The 24,106-nt window shown below is 38.6% G+C and overlaps 1 protein-coding gene across 2 annotated transcripts in view; it reads right to left on the reverse strand.

The window, feature by feature from the left end:
* Positions 1-1,117: 1,117 nt before the first annotated feature.
* The window catches only part of Ppp4r2 (protein phosphatase 4 regulatory subunit 2), a 53,146-nt gene continuing 30,157 nt past the window's right edge, over positions 1,118-24,106 (reverse strand). For both annotated transcript variants that reach the window (XM_045133998.1, XM_045133997.1), the window contains 7 exons: positions 23,517-23,687; positions 8,866-8,959; positions 7,475-7,512; positions 5,752-5,826; positions 5,130-5,273; positions 3,992-4,275; positions 1,118-3,598 (listed from right to left, as the gene is read on the reverse strand). In XM_045133998.1, coding sequence (XP_044989933.1) covers positions 3,282-3,598; positions 3,992-4,275; positions 5,130-5,273; positions 5,752-5,826; positions 7,475-7,512; positions 8,866-8,959; positions 23,517-23,687 — 1,123 coding nt within the window. In that variant the 3' untranslated portion in view covers positions 1,118-3,281. The remainder of the gene's footprint in view (positions 3,599-3,991; positions 4,276-5,129; positions 5,274-5,751; positions 5,827-7,474; positions 7,513-8,865; positions 8,960-23,516; positions 23,688-24,106) is intronic.

Here is a 24,106-nt window from a genome sequence, read left to right on the forward strand (position 1 = left end):
TCTAACCAATACATACTAGCATGTTTATTAGACCAATAACTCAGTAAAGCTAATTTTAATAATTCCATATGAAATTACAAGGTGCTTTTGCATTCATTCTTTTGTGATTAGCACAAATCTCAAGAACTGACCTTCATTTTGCTAAAATGAGTATTGTTAAGAAATTCCTGTTCAGAGGACAATTTGAAATACTACCCGAAATTTCCTTTGGTTCTACAGGTTGCATTTTCATCCTTAGCACATTACATTTTTCATAAACAAACATTGCAGCAGCATTAGGCTCTGCCCAAGTACCTTTAAGTAAACTCGTATATTACATTTGTTGAAAAACTGTTTTTACAAATGCAAAAATGCATTAAGTACATGCCTATCTACACCAGCAAAATAAAACCCTCTGGATCTCAACGCCACTTTCCGATGGGAGATTCCTGGGATAGCTTTCCAAATCCTAATGGTCATGGTAGCCTGACTGGAATTGTCACCTTGGCCACACGTTTGAAAGGTACAGTTGTGAGGAACTGTAAGTGGGTTAAACTCAACACCTAAAATACCGTTTTCACTATCTGTTTTTGTTCCACCACATTTTCAGAACTAGAGTTTTTGAAAATGTGTGAGGATTTGTTTTCACTTTTAAAAAGGAAAAGTACTAAAAACGCATTTAGTTTCCTCCTTGGCATCAGATTCCATCTCAGTTCAGAAGATGGCCATCTGCTGAGTCTAAGGACGAAGAAGTAATAAACATCCTGACTACCTCTGATCTTATGCAGGGACTTTGCTGGGCAGGTTTAGAGAACTAAGTCTGATGTGAACCTTTTCAACATCACCAGTGACTCCATTTCTACTGGCACTGACATCCTTACTGAGCCAAGTCTGTAGGTAAGAGCATGTATGTGGACTTGTGGGAATGTATCCAAGTGGACATACCTTTTAGATTAAACCAGCTGAACAAGACTTCCCAATTTAGTGAGCATCCCGCCTATCCTAGACATCCCATCAGCACTCTACATTTATCTTTGTGAAAAGCAATGACTGATCTAGGATCAACATATGAGTGGCTAATAAATATTAAAACTATTAAACTAGATTTAAAATGCAGATCTCTCACAGAGTTAAATGATGCTGTTTTGGTACATTCACCATTATTGTACTTTATTTAATAAAGAAATACATTTGCCCTTGCAAAAATAGCAATTGCAAGTTTACAAATAAAACCACAGACCTCAAAGTCATGATGCCAAATATTCAACTTATAACCAACAGAAGTAAATTGATTTGTTTACAAATGGTCCATGGCACTACAAGCTATCAAAAGGTCACCAGAGCTTAAAGAACAGGTTTGACAACAATCTCATAAATATTCTAAGGAAAACTTCAAAGTTCCTAAACCTAAAGTTTAAAATATGCTCTCATTAGCAAAATTCCTCAACCAAATAAACAGATCACTACAAATGGATGCCACATTTAAAATTTGCTTCATTTTAACTTTTGCCAATTTTTAATTTTAAGATGTTTGACTTTTATTCCTCTTGGGCACAGTAAATCAATATTCAGTTTTTTCAGCTATATTCCTAAGTATATCATCTAGCTGCTATGGCCCTGACAGCCAAGCAGTCAGTAGTATATTACTATACAAACATAAACAGCTCAATCATTTTGGTGTTTTCAGTCATAGTAATTTTTAAGTATTCAAAATGGAAACCTTATGGGTTCCCTCACCCAAAGCACGTGACACAGAATTGGTGTGCAGTGTTTTACGTAAATTCACCTGTGTACTTCAGTTCTCTGAAACTAAAAGGGATTCTTTCATTTGTTGATAAAAATGTACTCGAATATTTCATAACATTAATATTTATTGCTTTATATGAATACTGTATTGAAAGCCCAAGCATTCAGTTTACACACGAAATTATACAATTATATACCGCTTCACAAAGGCAGTGAACACATTACATTCTACAAAATCTACTTTACAGAAATTTAAAAATTCTAAATATCAAAAGGTACAGCTGAAGAAACAGGTATAAATTTGGCAGCCAGTAATTTTGACAGGGAAGTTGCAGCTTGCATGACTTCAAATATGGGAATTTGAAAATATTGAGTTTAGAGTAATCATTGTGCTTTGTGTTGATCTGAAAAATATAACACTGGCTGTCGAAGAAGCATGTTCAAAAATATTCAATTCACTTCAAAATGTTATACAAATTATGGTGGTTTCTATGCACCCCTAAAGCTTCAGTCAGCTCAGCTCAGGGATATTACTAAAGTAATATATTAATTCTTCCAGTACAGTGGTGTTCCAATCACTGACATATGCATACTCTAGAATAATTTAGAAAGAAAGGCGTAATATTCACAATGTTTGGAAAAGCAAGCAAAACATAAAGGAACCTGCCTGGTTCTTTTGAGATGGTCACACGTCAGCTTCATAAGCATTCATTCTACAAAACAGGAAGCTAATGTTTGAACACAATTCCCAAGATAAAGCACATTTTCTCATAAATAATGAAGTCTTTTATTCTCAGGCACCTTAGAAGTATACAAAAAAATTTGAATTTGCACAGATCTCTTGGAATGTGTTTAACCTGGTATTTCAACAGACTTGAGATTTCCAGAGTTCCACAGGGGCCAGATTTTATTCTAATTACTCAGAAGATAAAGAAAATGTCTTCTGAAAGAAGTGAACTCAATCATCACCATTAGAAAAGTATCCACTGTATTCATCTCTTATAGAAACAGAAAAATATAACATTTCCCCCCTTAGAATAATATATATATATATATTTATATATGTATATATGACTTAAAGTTCCATTGTACATAGTCAAACAATAAAATCTGGAAACCAAATGAAACCCTATAATTCAAATGTTAAAATGTGGAAACTATGACCAAAATATGAAACCCGCTACAGCTGTCAAAGACACAACGCTCCCTTGCATGTGTATAAACCAAATGTGATCTTCAAAATTATAATTACCTTCCAGTTTAAAAACTTTAATTCTAAATTTGAAAAACAAAAATCTATACACAAACCACTGATTTGAGCAGACCAAGAAAAACAAAAATACAAACAAACCAAACAGAAACAAGTCAGTGAAGCAGGACCCAGAGGAGCTGATATTCACAGTTCTTACATGTACAACTCAGGATTAACTCTTAAGGTACTTGTATTTTACAACCTGCTTCTCTTGTAAAACTAAAGGTCCACTTTATTACTTAAAAGTTTTATACAGTGTAAAACCAGAACTGTCTGTAAATACTGCATCTACACGTCTCTAAGGTTAGTCTTGTTCCATCGGCTCATCTGTGACGTCCGTGGCTTCATCATTTTCCATACATGGCTCAGTAAGGCTCTCTCCAGCTGGGCTTGAATCGCATTCTCCTAGCTCTTCTGTCTCATGGCAGTCAGAGCCTCTACTTACAGTGCCTGGATTCTCACTAGCTCCCAAATGTGAATCTTCCTCAGCTTGGGGCAGGTCAGATTCCTCCATCTGGTTACTTTCCTCAGAAGTCTCTTCATTCACAGTTAAGGCATCCTCAGTTTCTTTTTCTTGATTGTTCCTTTCTGGGATCATTTCTCTTGACGTCATAAAAGACTCTAAAGATAACAAAATGTTGTTATAGTTAAATTTGTTTTCACCCCCCCCCCCCAACCACTACCACAGTTAAATTTCACGAACTGTTAAAGATAGTTTGAATCGTATACTCCAAAAATAAGCAGCAACCACATACAGGACAGAAAAGCCACCATCAGTCTGTGGCCATACCACTCTGCACATGCCTGATCTCAGAAGCTCAGCAGGGTAGTGCCTGTTTAGTACTTGGATGGGAGAAAGGCCAACATCAGCACTGTAAGGAGTTTCAATGTTAAGATTTATATTCTCAAGTATGTGATCCTACCTCAAAAAACAAAAAGATTCATATTCTCCCCCTGCAAAGTACCAAGAATTGCTCCTATCCTAGTATGCTCTTTCAGATGGAATCTAAATACCTTCTTCCTCCTCTTCATCGTCCTCTTCATCATCATCCGTACAGTGCTGTCTGGTGCAACTACTTTCTTTGTCCTTTCCCTGAGGTGATGAAACTTCGGTTTCTTCTGCCGCTGAAGAACTCTCCTGAGAGACCGTCTGACTGGCCAGCTCTCTGACGTCATCTTCTTTGTCAAACCTGAGTCTTTTTACCTCATGTCCCTCGGCTTCCACAGCATCCTCATCTGTATGTTTATTTTTTACGGGGCTCAACGAGGACGCCTCCGCATCAGGTGTTGGAGAATCACTGCAAATGTTTTTGTTAAAGTGTCATTAGTAAGATTCTCTTCCTCACCTTCTATGTTCTCATTTTGAAGACCTAGTAACTTTTGAAAAGTTGTATTTTAGTGTCAAAGTTAATCTGTGGTCACCTGAAAAACCAAAGACAATTCTTTCGGGTCAATCTAAACTGCTTCCTGACTACTTCACTTTCTGTGAGGAAATACTATTCGGCAAGTTATACACTTTTGGGCAATTCTGTCTCTTTTATGTCCACATTCAGCTGTACAAAAGCTGTATACCAAAGCTGTAGCTCCTACAACCTCCGCAGTCATACAGCCATCCCTTAGGACCTATGGGGACGTTCCAGGACCAAAATTTGAAGGTAGTGATGTTCCTATATAAAATGCATAGTATTTGAAGAGTTTATACATACTCCCCCATATTCTTAAAAATGCGTACCATAATTTAAATGATAGGGACATACTGTCATACCACATAAGAGGAAAATCTATACCTGAATGGGAATGGATGCAAATTTCCCCCAAACACCTCTGGATCTGTGATTCCCTGAAGCTATAAAGATGGAAAAGTAGATACTGAAGGGCCGGTGTGCACTGTAAATAAACAGTGCTGAAACCTATTCATAAATGTTAATCCCTCCCCCTTTTTTAAATTGCTTCAAGTCTGGGTCTCACTCTAGTGCAGGTTGATCGAGAACACTTTCTCAATCCAGGGTGGTCTCAAACTCACCAATCCACCTACCTCAGTTGTCCCAAGTGCTCATATTAAAGGTTTGCATCAGCATGCCCGGCTTCAATGTTGAATGTCTAAACAAACATTCTGTCATTCCTTATACAGTACTCACACATGCACACACACCTGTGATTTTTCTCTTCATTTTGCTGTAGACTTGACTCTTTGCTGTCTGGGCTCTCAGGCAAACCATTTGTTGTCAAGGGGGCTGACAAGGAAACCTTTGGTCGATTAAGTGGCCTGGGTGTTCCTGGCCCATTTATATTAGACCTATAATAAGATAAATCAACATCATTTTCTGTTTTTTGTGAGAAGTCATCCCTCCCCCACAAGTACTTGCTCCAACTGACTTTCAGATTCATGCTTTATCATACTATATATATTTTTGAAGCTGGGTATGATGGTGAATGCCTTTAGTCCCAGCTTGAGAAGCAGACGTAGGAGGATCACCTGAGTTTGAGGCCATCCTGAGACTACACAATGAATTCCAGGTCAGCCTGGGCTAGAATGAAGCCTATCTCAAAAACAACCCCCCCCCCCAAAATTACAAAAATACATACATACACATATATATAATCTTTGCTATTCAAAAATAAGAAAACTGCAAGCTCTATGGATACTTAAAATATAAAATACTATGGAAGTTGTCGATAAAAATTTCATACATACATACATACACGTGTAGACAGACAGACAGACACACACACACACACACACACACAATATATATATATATATATCACCTCACCTGTCAGTATAGTTTGGTGAATTTCCAGGAAACATCACTCCATTCATTCGATTTAAACTGTTGGAACTATTTTTCCTGTAACAAAAGAAAAATTGGTTGAGTGGCTTACTTTGATTTTGATAAGAATCATGGGCCTAAAAGATCTTTTTTAAAAAATTTAATTTGGGCTGGAGGGATGGCTGAGTGGTTAAGGAACTTGCCTGCAAAGCCAAAGGACCCAAGACCCATGTTAGCCAGATGCACAAGGGGGCACATGCATCTGGAGTTCGTTTGCAGTGGCTGGAGGCCCTGGTGCACCCATTTTCTCTCCCTCCCTCTCTGTCAAGTAAATATAAATAAAATATTTTAAAAAATAATTTACTTATGTGAGAGAGGTGGGGAGGGAGGCAAGCAGGCAGAAAGAACTGCAAACGAATTCCAGATGCACGCACCACTTTTTGCATCATTTTTTGTTTTTGCTTACATGGGTACTGGAGTATCAAACCTGGGTCAGTAGGCTTCGCAGGCAAGCGCCTTACCCACTAAGCCACCTCTCCAGACCAGAATCTTTTAAGATATGGTTATTTTAAGGACTGGGGGAGGTGGTTCTGTGGTTAAAGGCACTTGTTTACAGGCCCTAGTATACCCATACACCCCTCTCACAAATTAAAAATAAAAAATACTTTGCAGATTACTTCACTCTTTCCTATTTCTTTTTGTAAAATCTGTGTGTGCACTTTTTGCCGTTGCAGTGGTAGCTTTCATTGGCAGCTGGGGAACTGTACCTGGGCCACAAGACTTTGCAAGCAAGTGCCTTTAACAACTGAGCCATTTTCCTAGTCACAGGTTTTTACTTTCATTAGCAAAACAAAGCATTTAAATCAAAAGCAAGTCAACATTTTATCATAAAGCTTTATTTCTAAAGGTTCTCTACCAAGAAGTATCCCATCAGAGGGTTATCTTAGTATATAATTTTGCAGCACAAGTAAACTCAAGGCTCTACAAAGGATTTCACTACTATTGTACAACAAAAACAACAGTTACAGCAGCAGCTAAGATAATGGCAAAACCAGTGGTTCTCAGGAAGAGGTAACCACTGGATACTAGCAATCTCGGATGTAGGGGTGGGCAGTACAGCCTTGGTAGATATAAGCAAGGGACACTACTATGCCTCCTTCAATACCCAGAACCACCAATCCACAACAAAGTATTATCTAGCCCAAATATACCCTAAGGCAAGTTCTTATGTTGCTATAAAAATCCTGACTATTGGGGCTGGAGGGATGGCTTAGCAGTTAAGGCATTTGCCTGCAAAGCCGAAGGACGTCAGTTCTATTCCTCAGGACCCACGTAAGCCAGATTCACAAGGTGACACAGGCATCTTGGAGTTCACCTGCAGTGGCTACAGGCCTTGGTGTACCCATTCTCTCTGCCTCTTTCTCCTTTGCTCTTTCAAATAAATAAATAATTTTTTTAAATCCTGACTCAGATACTTGTACAACTGTGAAGAACACCACCAAAAAGCTTTCCTAAATACAGCAGTAAACGCTAGAAAAGCACCTCAGCTGCTATCACAGGAGCTACAACTCCACTAGGAAGACACACTACTTTGGTGATGGGGTGATTGATTCACAAAGAATAAGTGTCACGTTCAGGTTATATGTAACATGTCACATATCTTAAGAATATTAGAATAAAGCAATTCAATGGAGTATCAAAAGTATAAAAACACCTTAGTACTTACTCTGAAGAAGGACAAACGCAGCTAACAACCATCACATTCTGTAACAAAAAAGTCTGACTTAATATAAGGGAAAGGCACTTGCAACATAAAACTCCTGATTTTAAATTTCTCAAAATCACCCTACTGAGTTAATCTTTAATTCATTCCAACTTTCTTAATATAGGAAAAATGGTTAATAATGATTTTGAAAATCCCCCAAAATGGTGGCACATGCCTTTAATCCCAGGCTGAGCCATGAGTTCCATGTCAGCCTGGGAGAGTCGTGAGATTACGACTCAAAAAAACTAAAACAATAAATTTAAAACAAACTGAAAAGTATTAAGTAACGAAGGATTGAAAGATAATTTTGACAATGCTGTTTTACCCCTGTTCTGGAGCCAGACATCAGGACTATAGTTCACAGTGGGCTCAAGTTCTCTTCTACACATACTTTGAAGTAGAAATACTCAGTCCAAGCTTAATGCGCTTACTTATAAAGCCCTGAGAAAAGGTGTCAGCATTATGATGCCACACCCCAAGAAGTGAGAACCCATCCTCCACCCACATTTCTGAGGAAGAAAATGAGACTTGCATTATCAGTGGGTCAGTGACTGGCAGGGCCCTAATAGCTACACAGCACCACAAGCTCCAGTGTGACCACTAACACAAATAGAAACAATCCCTCATCTCTTGCCCGCTGTAATCAACTGATGGAGAAGAAGCTCGGCAATGATACGGGCCAAACTACTGAAAACCACTCCTGTTCCAGAGTAAAGTAACTGATTCTAAAAAGGAATCTACAGTGGACAATGTGCTGCTTTAGACATCAACGACCAACACCAACTTGGAACTAGGAACTCAGTGGCCAGCCCTACTTGCTCCAAATATTCACTCCAATGGCAACTTCTTCCTTTCTGTTCATTCAAGCACTTTGACATCTTTGTTATCAAATTATTTCCTTTCTTCAGAATGTTCTTTCCTTGTTACTACTAGTAACCCCCTTCACCACAAGTTGACCTCCATCTTTCTACTCAATACATAATTTAAATGCTTTCTACCAGCAAATTTCTAAGCTCCAGAATGCCACAGGCATATTTGTAATACATTATTAAAGTTAACAATGGAAACTATACAACTTTTCAGAGCTTTTAATATGTTGTTGCATATAATGACTATTTAAAAGATAAACAATTTTCTCAAAACTTGAAAATGGTCACCTGGGCCTTCTTCTGCCTCCTCCTAAAAATAGAAAATTCCCTCTCTGAAACAAAGAACAGCATAGGAAAACTGGATAGCCTTAAAAAGATTCAAGAAAAGGACTCTGAAAAAAAAAAAAAAAACACCTTACCCAATGTTCTTTTCAGATTATCAGGCTTCAGTTTAATATATAATTCCCATAACAAAATAAATACCTTTTCTACTCCTCTGAGAAATTTGTCTGTTCCTGTATAGTTTCTCCTCGGATCTGTTAGCAATTCACAGAGTCGTTGAATAGTAAAAGGGATGCTGCAAAAGAATATAATTTCACAGTTTGAGGTCATTAGTTACCAAGAAAGTTAAGAGCATTATTTATCTTGCTACTTAAAGCTGTGACTGACCCACATGTTAAGCTACAAAACAAAATGTTACAATAGGGAAAAGACTGGATGAACGACTCTTTTAAAATATACGATACAAGCTGGGCGTGGTGGCGCATGCCTTTAATCCCAGCACATAGGAGGCATAGGTAGGAGGATCACCATGAGTCAGAGGCCACCATGAGACTACATAGTGAATTCCAGGTCAGCCTGAGCTAGAGTGAGACCCTACCTCGAAAACCCAAAATAAATAAAATAAAATACACAAGACAATAAGCACACCTGCCTTTACTGACCAATAGGAAAGCTTTCTTCTTTTAAAAGGCTATAAAAAATAACACTAAAAAGTAACAGAACACTTTAAAATTGATCCACAAAAAATATAGTATTTTATATTTTGGTAACTCATTTTTAGATTTACAAGTGAGGAAACACAAGTAACTTAATTTATGTACAAAATATTTTTTCAAGCATTCTCATATACAAAAATGTCTGAAAGAAGCCAGTGGTGGCACATGCCCTTAATCCCAGAACTCAGGCTTGGGCAAGAGTAAGACCCTACCTCAAAAAACCAAAGCAAACAGTCTGAAGAAAACCATAAATGATATAAATAGTTTTAATTTCATTCTGCTGCACTATAAAACTTTAGATACTACCTACTCTTTTAGTCAAACTTAAAATGTACACATATATACTTGATATTCTGGTAGAAACTTCATTGTTAACTTTGCCAAGTATTTTCACCAAAATGTGCTATTCACTTGATTCCAGCAAGTAGAGGCAAGAGTTGGAATAAGTCACTTTGTAAAAAGAAAGGCTGAGGCACTCAGAATTACAAGCAGCCAGCAGCATCATAGCTGCATAGCAACACCAACCACAGGCACCAGATCAGATACACATAGCCAAAACACAAGCATCAATCTTCAGATCTCACTGTGAGCCATACAAAATCCATTAATCTGCTTAGGAAGATAAGTACAAAGTCTCAAAGAGCTAACATTCACAATGTTCTTCATTTCAGTATGGGGCATTGGCATAACATTCTCTCTACTCTAACTTCAAATCATGTACCTTTTCATGATACATATATTTGACAAAATCAGTAACTTGTTCATTTTCTTTTTAAGACATAGATTTTCTTAAATTAAGAAAAGGATAGAAAAATGTACAGAGAGCTCTTGCCATGTGGAGGCAGGAGAAGGTACAGAGGCCACATTGGAGTAGGGGTTCCCATCTCAGCCCACTTGGGCTGAGATGATAGGGGGCTTACCAGAGCTGGGACCTGGTGATTCAGAAGACATGAACAGCCAAAAAGAGCTTGTATGTACAACTACACTTGATTTTCATTCTAAACATCAATACTGTTCTTGTCAAAGACAATGTTAGACCCTATTGCTTAAGATTCCACATGCTTGCGCTGCAAAGTCAGAGAAATCTTGCTGGAGATGAGCTGAAAACCTCCTCCGTGTAGAACAGCTGACAAAAAGTTGGGAAAAAGCTACGCTGCATGCAGCTACATGGGGGAGAGAAACCATCAGTGGAGACAAACAACAGTGAACACTGCAAGTCTTAGGTTGGACCAGCCAGGCCAAATGAGCCAATAGGTGCAATAGTGTGGTATGCCTGTTATTGGGGAAACCAACTGTTCTCTAATTGGACTGGAGGCCTGCTCTATGCAAGGGAACACATGCCTTGTACTGAAAACCTACAACAGGGGAATTCATAAGACCTAGGGATGTAATGCCTGCTTGGTATTTGACTAAATGCACGTATTATCCTCACCAAACTGCCCAGCAAGCACTCTTCCATAATGTTCATACCCATATATCAATGCTACTCTCACTTGTCTTATCAACGTGAACCCCAAAGCCAGGAAAGACAGTGTGGAAGGATGGATTTCAAGCCCTGGAATTAACTACCAACCAAGGCGACTGTATCCAACAGTTTTCTTTTAAAATTTGTGGAGAAATAAAGACATTTTGTTTTGTTTTGGTTTTTCAAGGTAGGTCTCACTCTGATCCAGGCTGACCTGGAATTAACTCTGAAGTCTCAGGGTGGCCTTGAACTCACGGGATCCTCCTACCTCTGCCTCCCAAGTGCTGGGACTAAAGGCATGCGCCACCACGCCCGGCAAATTTGCCATTCTTAAATAAGCTATATTTTTGGCTTGTCATTTGTTGCTTCCTGACTTATATAGTATCTTTGTTTACTCTTCTGTCATTCGTTAGGGAAAGGTCTCACTTGGTCACAAGTGGACTTGGAACCCTCAACAGACCAGAAATCTTAGCCTCCTAGATGGCAGGATTAAGGGTGTGAGGCAATACACATTCTAAGTGACTGTGACTTTGTTAGAGGATCTGGTTGTTATAACACCTACTCTTGCATAAATACTCTGCTGTTTTTCATTGAATGTGACAAAGTAGCTAAATTTTAGAATTTGCCTCGTATTTTGTTCTAGCCAGCTTACTTGAATATTCTTAGCAGGCAAACCCAACATCTAGCTAGGGTCACTTTTGTAGTTAACTCTGAGAGTCTTAAGAGCCACACCTAGCACCTTACACTCCTACCCTGAAGATATGTAGCATCAGACTTGCATTAAATAAATCCAAGATGCAAAAATATGTACATTATAACATAAGAAATACAAAAAAAAAAAACACGACAATATAAATCCACTAAAAAGCATTAAAGCACCAGAAATGACCTCCAGTGAGACTGATTTAGAGGAAATGCTTGAGAAAGATTTCAAAAGAATCATTCCTTGGGACACTATGAAAACAGCAAACATAAGAATTCAGAGTATACTAGAAGGAAAAGAATTTCACTCCAAAGGCATAGTAAGTAAGAGCTTTCAACAAAATCATAGAAAAAAATTTCCCCCAAATTGGGAAAGAGATGCCAATGCAGATACAGGAAACCTTTAGAACACCAAACAGACAAGACCTACCAAACATACAAACCAAACATACAAAATACCAAACATACAAACCAAAGAAAATATATTGAAAGCAGTTAAAGAGTCAAAAATCAAGTCACATGTAAAGGCAAGCCCATCAGGATAACAGCAGATTACTCAATGCAAATTTTAAAAGCCAGAAGGGCTTGGAATGATATATTCAACTGTCAACACAGGTTACTTTATCCTACACAGCTATGCATTCAAACTCATGAAGAAATAAGGACATCCCACAACAAAAACAGGCTAAAGAAATATTTGAAGACAAAACCAGTTTTACAGAAAATACTTGAAAGTATCTTCCATGCTGAAGAGAAAGAAAAGCACACATATAAGGAACCTGGAAAAAACCATACTAAAATACTAGTTAATACGAGAGAGCAAAGGTAAAACCGGAAGAACCACAAAACAAGAAAACTGGAAAAAATAAACTCACACCTTTCAATAGTAACTCTTCAGCCTCAATGCACCAACCAAAAGACATAGGTTTGTTTGCAGACTGGGTCAAAAAGCAGGATCCTTCAATTTGTTACCTGCAAGAAACTCACCTTTCTACAAAAGATGGACACAGTCTTAGGGTGAAAGGTGAGAAAACAGTGTTTCAAGCAAATGGGCATAGAAAACAAGCAGGGGTTGCTCTTAGTATCTGACAGGGGTGGACTTCAGCCCAACATTAATTAGGAAAGATAAGGAAGGTAACTTTATATTGATTAAAGGCACACTCCAACAGGAGGACATTACAATCCTAAACATATATGCACTTAACATGGGGGCCCCCAAATTCATCAAATAAACGCTAGTAGAACTAAGGTCACAGATAACACCAAACAAAGTGGTAATGGGTGACTTCAACACCCCTCTCTCATCATCTGATAGGTCATCCCGGCAAAAAAAATGAAAATAAAAAGAGATGCATCTGGACCTAACAGATATATACAGGGCATTTCATCCAAGTACTGTGGAGCACACATTCTTTTCAGCAGAACATTCTCTAAAATAGACCATATATTGGGACACAAAACAAATACAGGAAAATTGGCATTATTCCTTGCACTCCACCTGATCATAATGGGATCAAAAGATCATAAAAAGATTAGGGTAAAAATTAATGAAATAGAAACAAAAAATCCAAAGAATGAATAAAACAAAGAATTGACTCTTTGCAAAGGATAAACAACATTGATAAACCTCTATCAAATCTGACCAAAAGAAAGACACAAATTAACAAAATTAGAGATGAAAAAGGAACCATCACAACAGATACTACTATATAAGAACATATACTCTACTAAGTTTGAAAATATGAAAGAAATTATTTCCTTGATTTATATGACCTAAATTAAATCAGGATGAGATTAACCACATAGACTAAGTATACAGATCCAAATAGTTATCAAAAATCTCCCAACTAAAATAAGTCCAGGTCCAGATGGATTCACTGGTACATTTTATCAGACCTTCATATAAGAACTAACACCTGCTTCTTAATGTTTTCCATAAAATAGAAAAAGAAGGAATTGTACTAAACTCCTTCTATGAAGCCACAATCACCCTGATACCAAAACCAGGCAAAGATAGAACAAAAAAAGAAAATTACGTACCGATCTCCCTCAGGAAAATAGGTGCAAAAATTCTCAACGAAATATTGGCAAATACGAGAATATATCTGAAAGATCACTCATCCCAACCAAGTAGATTTTACCCCAGAGATGCAGGGATGGTTCAACATACACAAATCAATAAATGGACAAAAACTTGAAGCTTTTCCACTAAAATCAGGAACAAGACAAGGGTGTCCACTGTCCCCACTTTTATTTAATACAGTACTGGAAGTCTTAGCCATGTTAATAAGGCAAGAGACACACATAAAAGAGATACAAATTGGAAAGGAAGAGAACAAGCTATCATTATTTGCAGATGACATGATTCTATACATAAAGGACCCTAAAGACTCTACCAGCAAACTGTTAGAGCTGATAAACAACTATGGTCATATAGTAGGATACAAAATAAACACACAGAAATCAAGAGCCTTCCTATATGCTAACAACAAACACACAGAGGATGAAATCAGAGAATCACTCCCATTCACAACTAAATCAAGAAAATAAATAAAGTACCTTGGAATAAACCTAACTAAGGAAGTGAAGGATCTCCACAATGAAAATACTCAAGCCAGAAACTGTGTAAGACACTAGGAAATGCAAACACATCCCTTGTTCCCAGATCAAAAAATCAATATTGTGAGGACAGCAATCTTACCAAAAGCAGTCTACACATTTCAGGCAATATCCATCAAAATTCCAATGGCATTCTTCATGCAAATAGAAAAAAATAATCAAAATTTCATTTGGAAGCACAAAAACCCCTCAAATATCTAAAATAATTTTGAGCAACAAAAATAAGGTTGGTGGTACCAACATACCTGATTTTAACCTATACAACAGAGCCATAGTAACAAAAACAGCATGGTACTGGCACAAAAACAGACATGCAGATCAATGGAATAGTAGAGAGGACCCATATGTAAGTCCAGGTAGCTATAACGAACCTGATATTCGACAAAAATGCCAAAAAAAAACCTCATTGGAGAAAAGATAGCCTCTTCAGCAAATGGTGCTGGGAAAACTGGATCTGTATCTGTAGAAGGATGAAAACAGATCCTTCTCTCTCTCCATGCACAAGAATTAAGTTCAAATGGATCAAAGACCTTAATATCAGACCTGAAACACTGAAGCTGCTGGAGGAAAAGGCAGGGGAAACACTTCAAAATACTGGTCCTGACAGAGACTTTCTGAATATAACCCCAATTTGCTCAGGAAATAAGACCACAGATTAACCACTGGGACCTCATGAAATTACAAAGTTTTTGTATGGCAAAAGACACTGTGAACAGAGGAAAGAGGCAACCTACAGAATGGGAAAAAATCTTTGCCAGCTATACCTCTGATAAAGGGTTAATATCTAGGATACACAAAGAACTCAAAAAATTGAAAAAAAAGAAAACAAGCCAATTAAAAACTATGCTATGAAACCAAATGCAGATTAAAACTACATTGAGATTCAATCTTATCCCAGGCAGATTGGCTACCATCATGGAAACAAATGACCATAAATGCTGGTGAGGATGTGGGAAAAGAGGAACTATTTCTACACTGTTGGTGGGAATGCAATTTGGTCCAGCCATTTTGGAAATCAGCATGGAAGTTCCATTGCCAGCTAAAAATAGATCTGCCCATATGACCCAGCTATACCACTCCTAGGCATATATCCTAAGGACTCATCTCACTACCTTAAAGATACTTGCTCAACCATGTTTATTGACACTCTAATCACAATAGCTAGGAAATGGACCCCGCTTAGATGTCCCTCAACTGATGAGTGGATAATGAAGATGTGGCACATTAAACAATGGAGCTCTCCACAGCAGTTTAAAAAAAATGAAGTTCTGAAATCTGCATGAAAATGGATGGATCTGGAAAGGATTATTCTAAGTGAGGTAACCCAGACTCAAAGGTCACAAGTTCTCTCTCATATGTGGATCTTAGCTAGAAAGGATTGGACTTCTTTGTAAGTAGGAAGAAAACTCAATAGCAGAGACCAGTAAGCTAGAAAGGAGATATAAAGGGAATTGAAAGGAGAAGCATGTACTTAATAGGACTGTATTGTATTGGTAAATAGAAGAACAGATTAATCAATGGGGGTGAAAAGACCTAAGTGAGGTCAGGGGAAAGAGATTGAGTAAAGGAAAGGTAAAGGGTGGGCTAATCAAAATCTAAGAGGATATAAATAAGTCATATGGAAATTTATGTTTTTGGACAATAGAACACTCAGGAGCCATAGATTGTTATTAGAAACTTTTCAGGGCCAAGGTTGGGATACCTTCCAGTAAGTTGCTGGCTAGGGAGGTGCCTGATGCCACCAAAGCATAACAGGCCATTGCCAAGGCCCTTGCTTTCCCACCAGGAATAGATGGTAAGACCCTATTGCTGAAGACTCCACATACTTGGGCAGCAAAGTCACTGAGAATTCCTGCTAGAACTGAGCTGAAAACCTCCTCCATGTAAACCAGCTGATAGAAAGCTGGAAAAAGCCACGCTGCATGCAGTTCAATAGGAGAGAAATCACCAGTGAAGATACTCAACAGTGGACACTGCAAGCCTTCGCTTTGGCCAGTCAGTCCAAATGAACCAACAGGTACAATAGTGGTACATCTGTTATGGGGAAAAACATCTGCCCTCTAATTGGACTGGAGGCCTGCTCCATGGAAGGGAATACATCCCTGATACTGGAAACCTACAACAGGGGTAGTCATGAGCCCTATGGGTATAACGTCTGCTACGGTCTAGCTAAACGTACATACTATGCTCACCAAACTGCCCCCAGTAAGCATTTCTCTTAATGTTCATACCCATATATTTATTAATGCTAGTCTCACTTTTGGTTAGAGAACCTTCTCTTTTCAGATGGTAGTGACCTTGGGATGAGTCAGAAGGTACCATGGTGCTAAGAAGTAACAGAGGAGTGCTCAGCACTGAAATATCTCAGTCACACCTTCCATGGTTCAGGGTCCATTAAGGAAGAGGTGGTAGTAAGAACGTAAGAGCCAAAGGAAAGGTAGGACTCCTTACAAGGTGCTCCTCCAGACACAAAATGGCCTGGATATTCATGTCCTCACAGTGCCTGACACTACCTACACAAGACCATCATAACAGGAAGAAAAGATAATGAGATCGAAATAAGAGAAGAGACTGATTGAGAGGGGGAAGGGATAAGATGGCGAGTGGAGTTTCAAAGGGTAAAGTGTGTGTGGGGGAGGAATTACCATGGGGTATTGGTTATAATCATGGAAGTTGTCAATAAAAAAAATGTAAAAAAAAATACAAGAGACACACAGAGGGGGAAGTGATATGATGGAGTGTGGATTTGTGAAGGGGAATGTAAGGAGGGGAGGGAATTATCATGGTTTATTTGTCTATCATTATGGAAGTTGCCAATAATTTTTTTAAAGTAATGTTAAAGCTACGTGCGGGGCTGCATGCCATTAATGCCAACACTCTGGAGGCAGAGGTAGCAGGATTGCTGTAAATTGAGACCACCCTGAAACCACAAAGTGAATTCTAGGTTAGTCTGAGCTAGAGTGAGGCTTTATCTCCAAGATAAATAAATAAAGTAAAATAAAAGTCAATGTAAGATTTGTAACAAATTTTGAAACTATGTTTATTATAAGAAAACAAATGTTTAGTTATCCAATTTAAGCCCAGTATGTAATTTTTGTTCTATTAGTGTTAAAAACCTCAAAGAGGGCTGGAGATATGGTTGAGCTGAAATTTAAAGGCACTTGTCTACAAAGTCTGCTGGCCCAGATTCAGTTCCTTAATTCCACAATACACACTTGTAAACCCCAATGCATCAGGTGGCACATGTACTTGGGGTTTATTTACAGTGCCAGGAGGTTTTCATGTGCCCCACGTAACTCTCTCAAATAATAAATAAATATTTAAAAATTTTTAACTCAAAACAAAAAAAAAAAACTCTTGGGCTGGAGAGATGGCTTTTGCTTGATTAAGGTGCTTGCCTGCAAAGCCTAAGGACCAGGTTTGACTCCCCAGAACCCACATAAGACAGATGCACATACATGGTGGTGCACGCATCAGGAGTTCATTTGCAGTGGCTAGAGGAGCTCCAATAAATTAATAAAAACTTTAAAAAAATAAATTTTCTTCTGCCAAAGAAAGGAGCATAAAATGAGATGGTTGCACAAAAGCACAAATATTCAGAAGCAGAACTTATAAAGAAAGACACACTATGACAAACAGGTAACCAGTAAGAAATGCATCAGATGATCTGACTCCAAACATTTTATTAAGGAAAATACCAAAGCAGTCACTTGCTTTTGTTTTGTGTATAACATGGCTTTAGTTGTCTTTCTTTGGCAACCAGCCTAACTTATTCTAAGTACTTAATGGAAAATGACTCAAGCATCTCTCAGTATTGAAAAGCTAAGCAGACTCACACACACAGGTATGTTTTAAACCTAAAGAAGGGTTGGGGGTGGGGATAAATATAAAACTAAACCCAAAATGAACTGATACCACCGAAACCTTTCTCCTTGACAGTGAAACCACAGGGGACCTGGTGAGATGAATGAGAGTTGTTTCCACTGCAAGCCTGACGATCTGCACCATGGTGAAAGACAGATGCTAAGGATACTCAACACATACCAAAGCAGAAATTGAGAAGCTCCTGAGAGCTTAACATTTTGGTAAATTTAAAACACACCCACAACTCAGGAAATTTTGCGAAGGAGGGGGTTAAGAAAGTTTTTAAGAGCCACAGATCAGGAGAGCATACCCAGAGGCATACCCCCTCCCTCATGACTGACTTCTTATCTCACAACATATAACCCACAACCCCATGGGGAGTAGCACCAACCCCACTGAGGTAGGCCCTCAGTGGTCTGGGGGCAGGGAGGAGGGAAATGATAGCACCAACGTGTGCATACAACATATATTCTTAATTAAAAAAAAATAGCTGGAAAAAATACCATAAAGTTCAAGATTTATTAAAATAGCATTGTGAAATATTTCAAAACTTAGGCAGTGAAGCATGAGCCCTATTTACTTATGGTAAGGAGCCTCAATACTGCACATGAGCTGTTGTAGCTCCAATGTTTGTCAAAGCTTTTCATCTGTTAGTGTGCATAAGTTGGCTAAATTGTTATTTAATACTTTTATCAAATACTAAGTATCAAAGAAAAAACCTTCAGTGGATCTTTCCAGCCCAAATTTTTGACACTTTATATATATTAAACTTCTTGACAACCTCCATACACACAAGATACCCTGATCATATCCCCCTACCATCACTCTTCTTTTATTGCCAAGGCTCTTGGTTACCCACCAGAACTAGATGGTGAGACCATATTGCTGAAGACACTACATGCTAGGACTGAAGAACACTGAAAAATCAAGCTGGAGCTAAATAAGCTGGAAGCCTCCTCCCTGTTGACTAACTGTCATAGTGCTGTGAAGTGCTACACAGCCTGCTGAAGCAAAGTCATCAATGGGCTGAACCAACAGTAGGTCCTCCTAGCCAGGAAAAAAACAATTACAGCTGGTGCAATTATGGCATGCCCACTGTAGGGGAAATAAACTGCACTCTGATCAAACTTGAGGGAATTTTTGTCTGGTACTAAAAAAATAGTCAAAATCCTATGGCTGGGGAGGTCACAAGCCCTAGGGAATAACTGCTACTATTGTCTGGATTTACATATACATAGCCCACCAAATTATATATGTTTATATTTATGTATTAATGCTACTCTCACTTTTGATTAGAGAGCTTCTCTTTAGATAGTGATGACCACTTGGGAGATGCAAAATTCAACAAAGTGCTGAGACGAGACAGTGGAGTCTCCAGCATTAAATGAGGCACCTCTAGCATACCCTCCTGAAGGCTCAGGGACCACCATGCAATAGGTGGTGGAAAAAATGTAAGAGCTAAAGGATGGGGGAGGGAAATGCTTCTAAAATTCTGTCTTGCAGACACAAAGTAGAAGTTGCATACATGAATTCACAGTAGCTGATGATACCTACACAATATCATAAAAAAATAAGCAGAAACAAAAAAAAATGGGGGAGGGTGAATGAGAGAAGTCTGAGCAGCAAAATGACCTTGGCTCAAGTCACAAACCCACATAAACCCAGATGCACAGTATGGCACGTGTCTGGAGTTCACCTGCAGAGGTACTGCCGCCTTGCCGTACCCACTGCCTTTCTCTCTGCTTACAAATAAATTTAGTAAGTTAAGACAATGGAAAAGAAGAGGGACAAGTTGGAAATAAGGGATTCAATTGAATGGTGATAAGGAAGGGGGAAAAAAAGAGTGGTGGGCGGGGAATATGGTCAGGGTACATTGACTGTATAGATAAGTGGAAACAGGATAATCCTTTGAGCTTGGTGACTACCCAATTTATTGTACTCTAGTTTCAGGGTCAGACTGTCCCAAAATATAAGGTAGAGGAGACATACAACAATGACCTTGGCAATCCACATAAGCACAAAGAGATACATGTTTACACACTTTAAAAAAATAAAGATTGTATTCAAAATAAGAAAACAAAACCGATTACAGACATGTTTCAACATAGTAACAAATTATAATATAGCTCAAAGAGGCAAACAGAAAATAAAAATCTAGTGGTCTGAATGTGAAATGTCCCCCACAGCTTCAAAACACTGAGTCGTGGTAAGTTGGGGTAAATGTAGAGCCTCTGGTAGGGGAAGCCTGGCTGGAAGCTCAGGTGTGTCACCAGCAATACACCTTGAACTTTATCAGTCACCCACACTACGTGTTCAAAACTAGCTCACTCTTGCTGCTTAATTCCTGCTAACAAGGTATGAAATGCCAGGTGCCCCTAGAAACTGTGAGCTGAAACAAACCCTTTCCTTCCATTAGCTGCTGACAGGCGATGTGTGCCAGCATGTGAAAGAAACTGCTACATAATCCTTAATGTACAACTGATTAAGACTTAGACTCTACCTAATTAGGGTAAATGATCCAGTTATTCTAAAAAAAGGGGCCAGGCATGGTGGCAGACATCTTTAATCCCAATAATGCCTAACCTAGTCAACAAACAGCCTACGACTGTTGCCTGAACTAAATGTGCTCACCAAACTGCCCTCTAAACACTCATGGCCATACATTAATGTTACCCTTTTACTTAAGAGCTTTTCAGGTGGCAGTGACCACTGGGGTGACTCAAAACTTATCAAAGTGCTGAGAAGTGATAGTGGAATGTGCAGCACTAAATGAAGCATCTCTATCACACCTTTAAAGACTAAGTGACATTGGGAAAAAAGTGGCACAAAGATTCAAAGGGGAAAATGTCGGGATGGGGAGGGAGGGAATTACCATGGGATTTTTTTTTTATAATCATGGAAAATGTTAATCAAAATTTTAAAAGTGGCACAAAGAATGTCAGAGGTAAAGGATGGAGAGAACTGCTTACAATACTATCATTCAGACACAAAGTAGCCTTGATATTCATGGCCTCACAGTGGCTGATCCAAGACCTGAATGGGAGGGGAAAATGGCAGCAAAACATAAGAGAGGCTAGTTGGAAAGAAGGCATTTAAGGCCGGATATGGTGATACATGCCTTTTAATTCTAGCACTAGGGAGGCAGAGGTAGAAGGATCATCATGGGTTCAAGGCTTGAGACTGCATAGTGAGTTCTAAGTCAGCCTGGGCTAAAGCAAGACCCTACCTCAAAAAAGCAAAAAAGGCCGGGTGTGGTGGCGCACACCTTTAATCCCAGCACTTGGGAGGCAGAGGTAGGAGGATCGCCATGAGTTCAAGGCCACCCTGAGACTACAGAGTTAATTCCAGGTCAGCCTGGACCAGAGTGAGACCCTACCTCGAAAAACCAAAAAAAAAAAAAAAAAAAAAAAAAAAAAGCAAAAAAGAAAAAAGGAATTCACTGGAGAGGATATTATGAACATGGTACCTTGTTATTTAAGGAAGTTGTAAATAAGGACCCAGGTTCGATTCCCCAATACCCACACAAGCCAGAAGCACAAAGTGGTGCATGCACCTGGAGTGTGTATGCAGTGGCCAGAGGCCCTGGCATGTCAATTCTCTATTTGCCTCTTGTTCTCTCTCTCTCAAATAAATAAAAAGTAAGCCAAAGTCTGAGGAGATGGCTTAGCAGTTAAGGCACTTGCCTGCAAAGCCAAAGAATCCAGGTTCGATTCCCCAGGACCCACATAATCCAGATACTCAAGGTGGTGCACGTGTCTGGAGTTCATTTGCAGCGACCCTGGCGCACCTATTTTCTCTCTCTCTACCTACCTCTATCTCAAATAAATAGAGGAAAAACAGTAAGCCGAGCATGGTGGCTACATGCCCTTAATCCTAGCAGTTGGGAGGCTGAAGCAGGAGGTCTGCTGTGAGTCTGAGGCCAGCCTAGGTTTACTGAGTGAGTTCCACATCAGCTGGGCTTCAGTGAGACCCTGCCTCACACACAAACACACATACACAACTCAAGTAAAATTTAAGGAAACATGTATTTGGTTAAATAATTGCACAGGATAATAGGGTACAGACTCAAAATAAGACTCCTTCCCATCCCAAAGCCACAGGAAAACTACAGCTGTTGAAACAAAGGCAATGCATGACACCTCCCCCAAACACAATTTATTGACTCACCCAATGCAAAAGTATCACTTATTGATATTTTAATCAAATTCCTAAGCTTAAAATAAGAATATGACATTCAACAAATTAACTGGATTAAACATCTTGTTTCAAATCCCATGATTAAGCACCTGAATAAAAAAAATGAGACCATTTATGTAATTAAAAATTACAAATAAAACCTTTTCAAATAAAACCTGCCTGAAAGCTGGATGCTTTTAAAATTGCAGTGAGTTCAAGGACAGCCTGGGACTAACAAAATGAGTTACAGGTCAGCTAGGGCTGTCTGGAAACCACCTCCCAACCCCAGTGACAAAAAAAAGAAAACAAACCTGCATGCAAATATGAATTTATGGTTAATATAAGCACAGTTCATTGTATTCAATGCTGTTACTCTAAACCTCAAACTGTTACTACACAAGTTATGGAACAATTCAACCCCAAAAACATATCTTCCCAAAACAAAAAAAAAAAATCTACAAGTATAAAACCCTAGGTTGTAATTTAAAACAACAGGATATGAAGCACAGCAACACTTTCAAACAAAATCACTTTAGCGGGGCATGGTGCACACACCTTTAATCCCAGCACTCTGGGACCCAGAGGTAGTATTGCTGAGAGATCGAGGTTACCTTGAGACTACATAGTGATTTCCAAGTCAGCCTGGGCCTCAGAAACCCAAAACAAACAAACAAACAAAAAATCACTTTTGTTTAGTTAAGAGTGCCTTGCTGATGTTCTCAATGTTTCACAAAAGACAAAGGTTATTATTGGTAGATAAGGGAGAACTCAACTATTATATAAAAACTCACCACGTAGTTATACAAGTCCTTTACCAAATATCAATTTTTAAGTATTTTATTATTTATTTATTTGAGAAAAATAGGCAGGGGAGAGAGAAAACAAAAGGTGTGCCCGGGCCTCCAGCCACTGCAAACAACACATGTGACAATTTGTGCATCTGGCTTATGTGGGTCCTGGGGAATTGAACCTGGGTCCTTTGACTCTGCAGGCAAGTACCTGAACCTCTAAGCCATCTCTCCAGCACCCAAATATAAATTTTTCATAACAAATATACAATAAGAAAGAAACATGAAAGTATTTCCTAATAAATGCTGCTGCCACTATCATGCTCACTTAAGGCTTGAATATCAGTGAAATTCATAAAGGCAGTTACAAACTTTTTATAAAGACCATAAATATACACTTGCATGTTAAGATGAGCAAGTACCAAATGTTATTATAGACGTAACAACCAGACATATCAAAACCTAAAGAAAAATCCATGTTCTGTTAAAAGCTCAACCTTTAAAATAGTATTAAGTGCATACCCATTAAATCCAGTGACGATCTTCAGTATTCTTTCTTTCATTTCATCAAAGGGAATATATTCAACATTAGGATTGGGAGGCCCTCGTGGCTCTGGTGCTGAAGTTCTAAAATCATCCATCACTTTCTCCAGTTTAAAAATGAAATAGCCTTTAAACTGGGACCACTGAATCCTACAAAGCAAAAAGCACAAAGTAAAGCAAACAAAAAAACATTCACAGGAAGCTTTACAATTTTTTATCACAATAAACACAAATACAGAATGAACAGTGAGGCCAACTGCCATCTCCAAAGTGACTTGAGCACACATCACGCATGTGCAATATGCTCACAAGCCCCATCAAATAAATACACAGACCTCCCATGTAAATGCTGGGTGGAATGGTGCACACCTGTAATCCTCATAGTAAGGACGCAAAGACAGCAGATCTCCAGGGCTTCTTGGCTAGCTAAATGAGTAGACACCAGATGTCATGAACACATACACGTGTACCCACACGTATAACCATTTGTACTCACACCACCACAAAAATGAAAGTAAAACTGTTTTTAGTGTCCCATTTAAAGTACAATAAATATGATGGAGAATGGA

Source organism: Jaculus jaculus, chromosome 14, assembly GCF_020740685.1.
Source record: "Jaculus jaculus isolate mJacJac1 chromosome 14, mJacJac1.mat.Y.cur, whole genome shotgun sequence".
NCBI lineage: Eukaryota > Metazoa > Chordata > Mammalia > Rodentia > Dipodidae > Jaculus > Jaculus jaculus.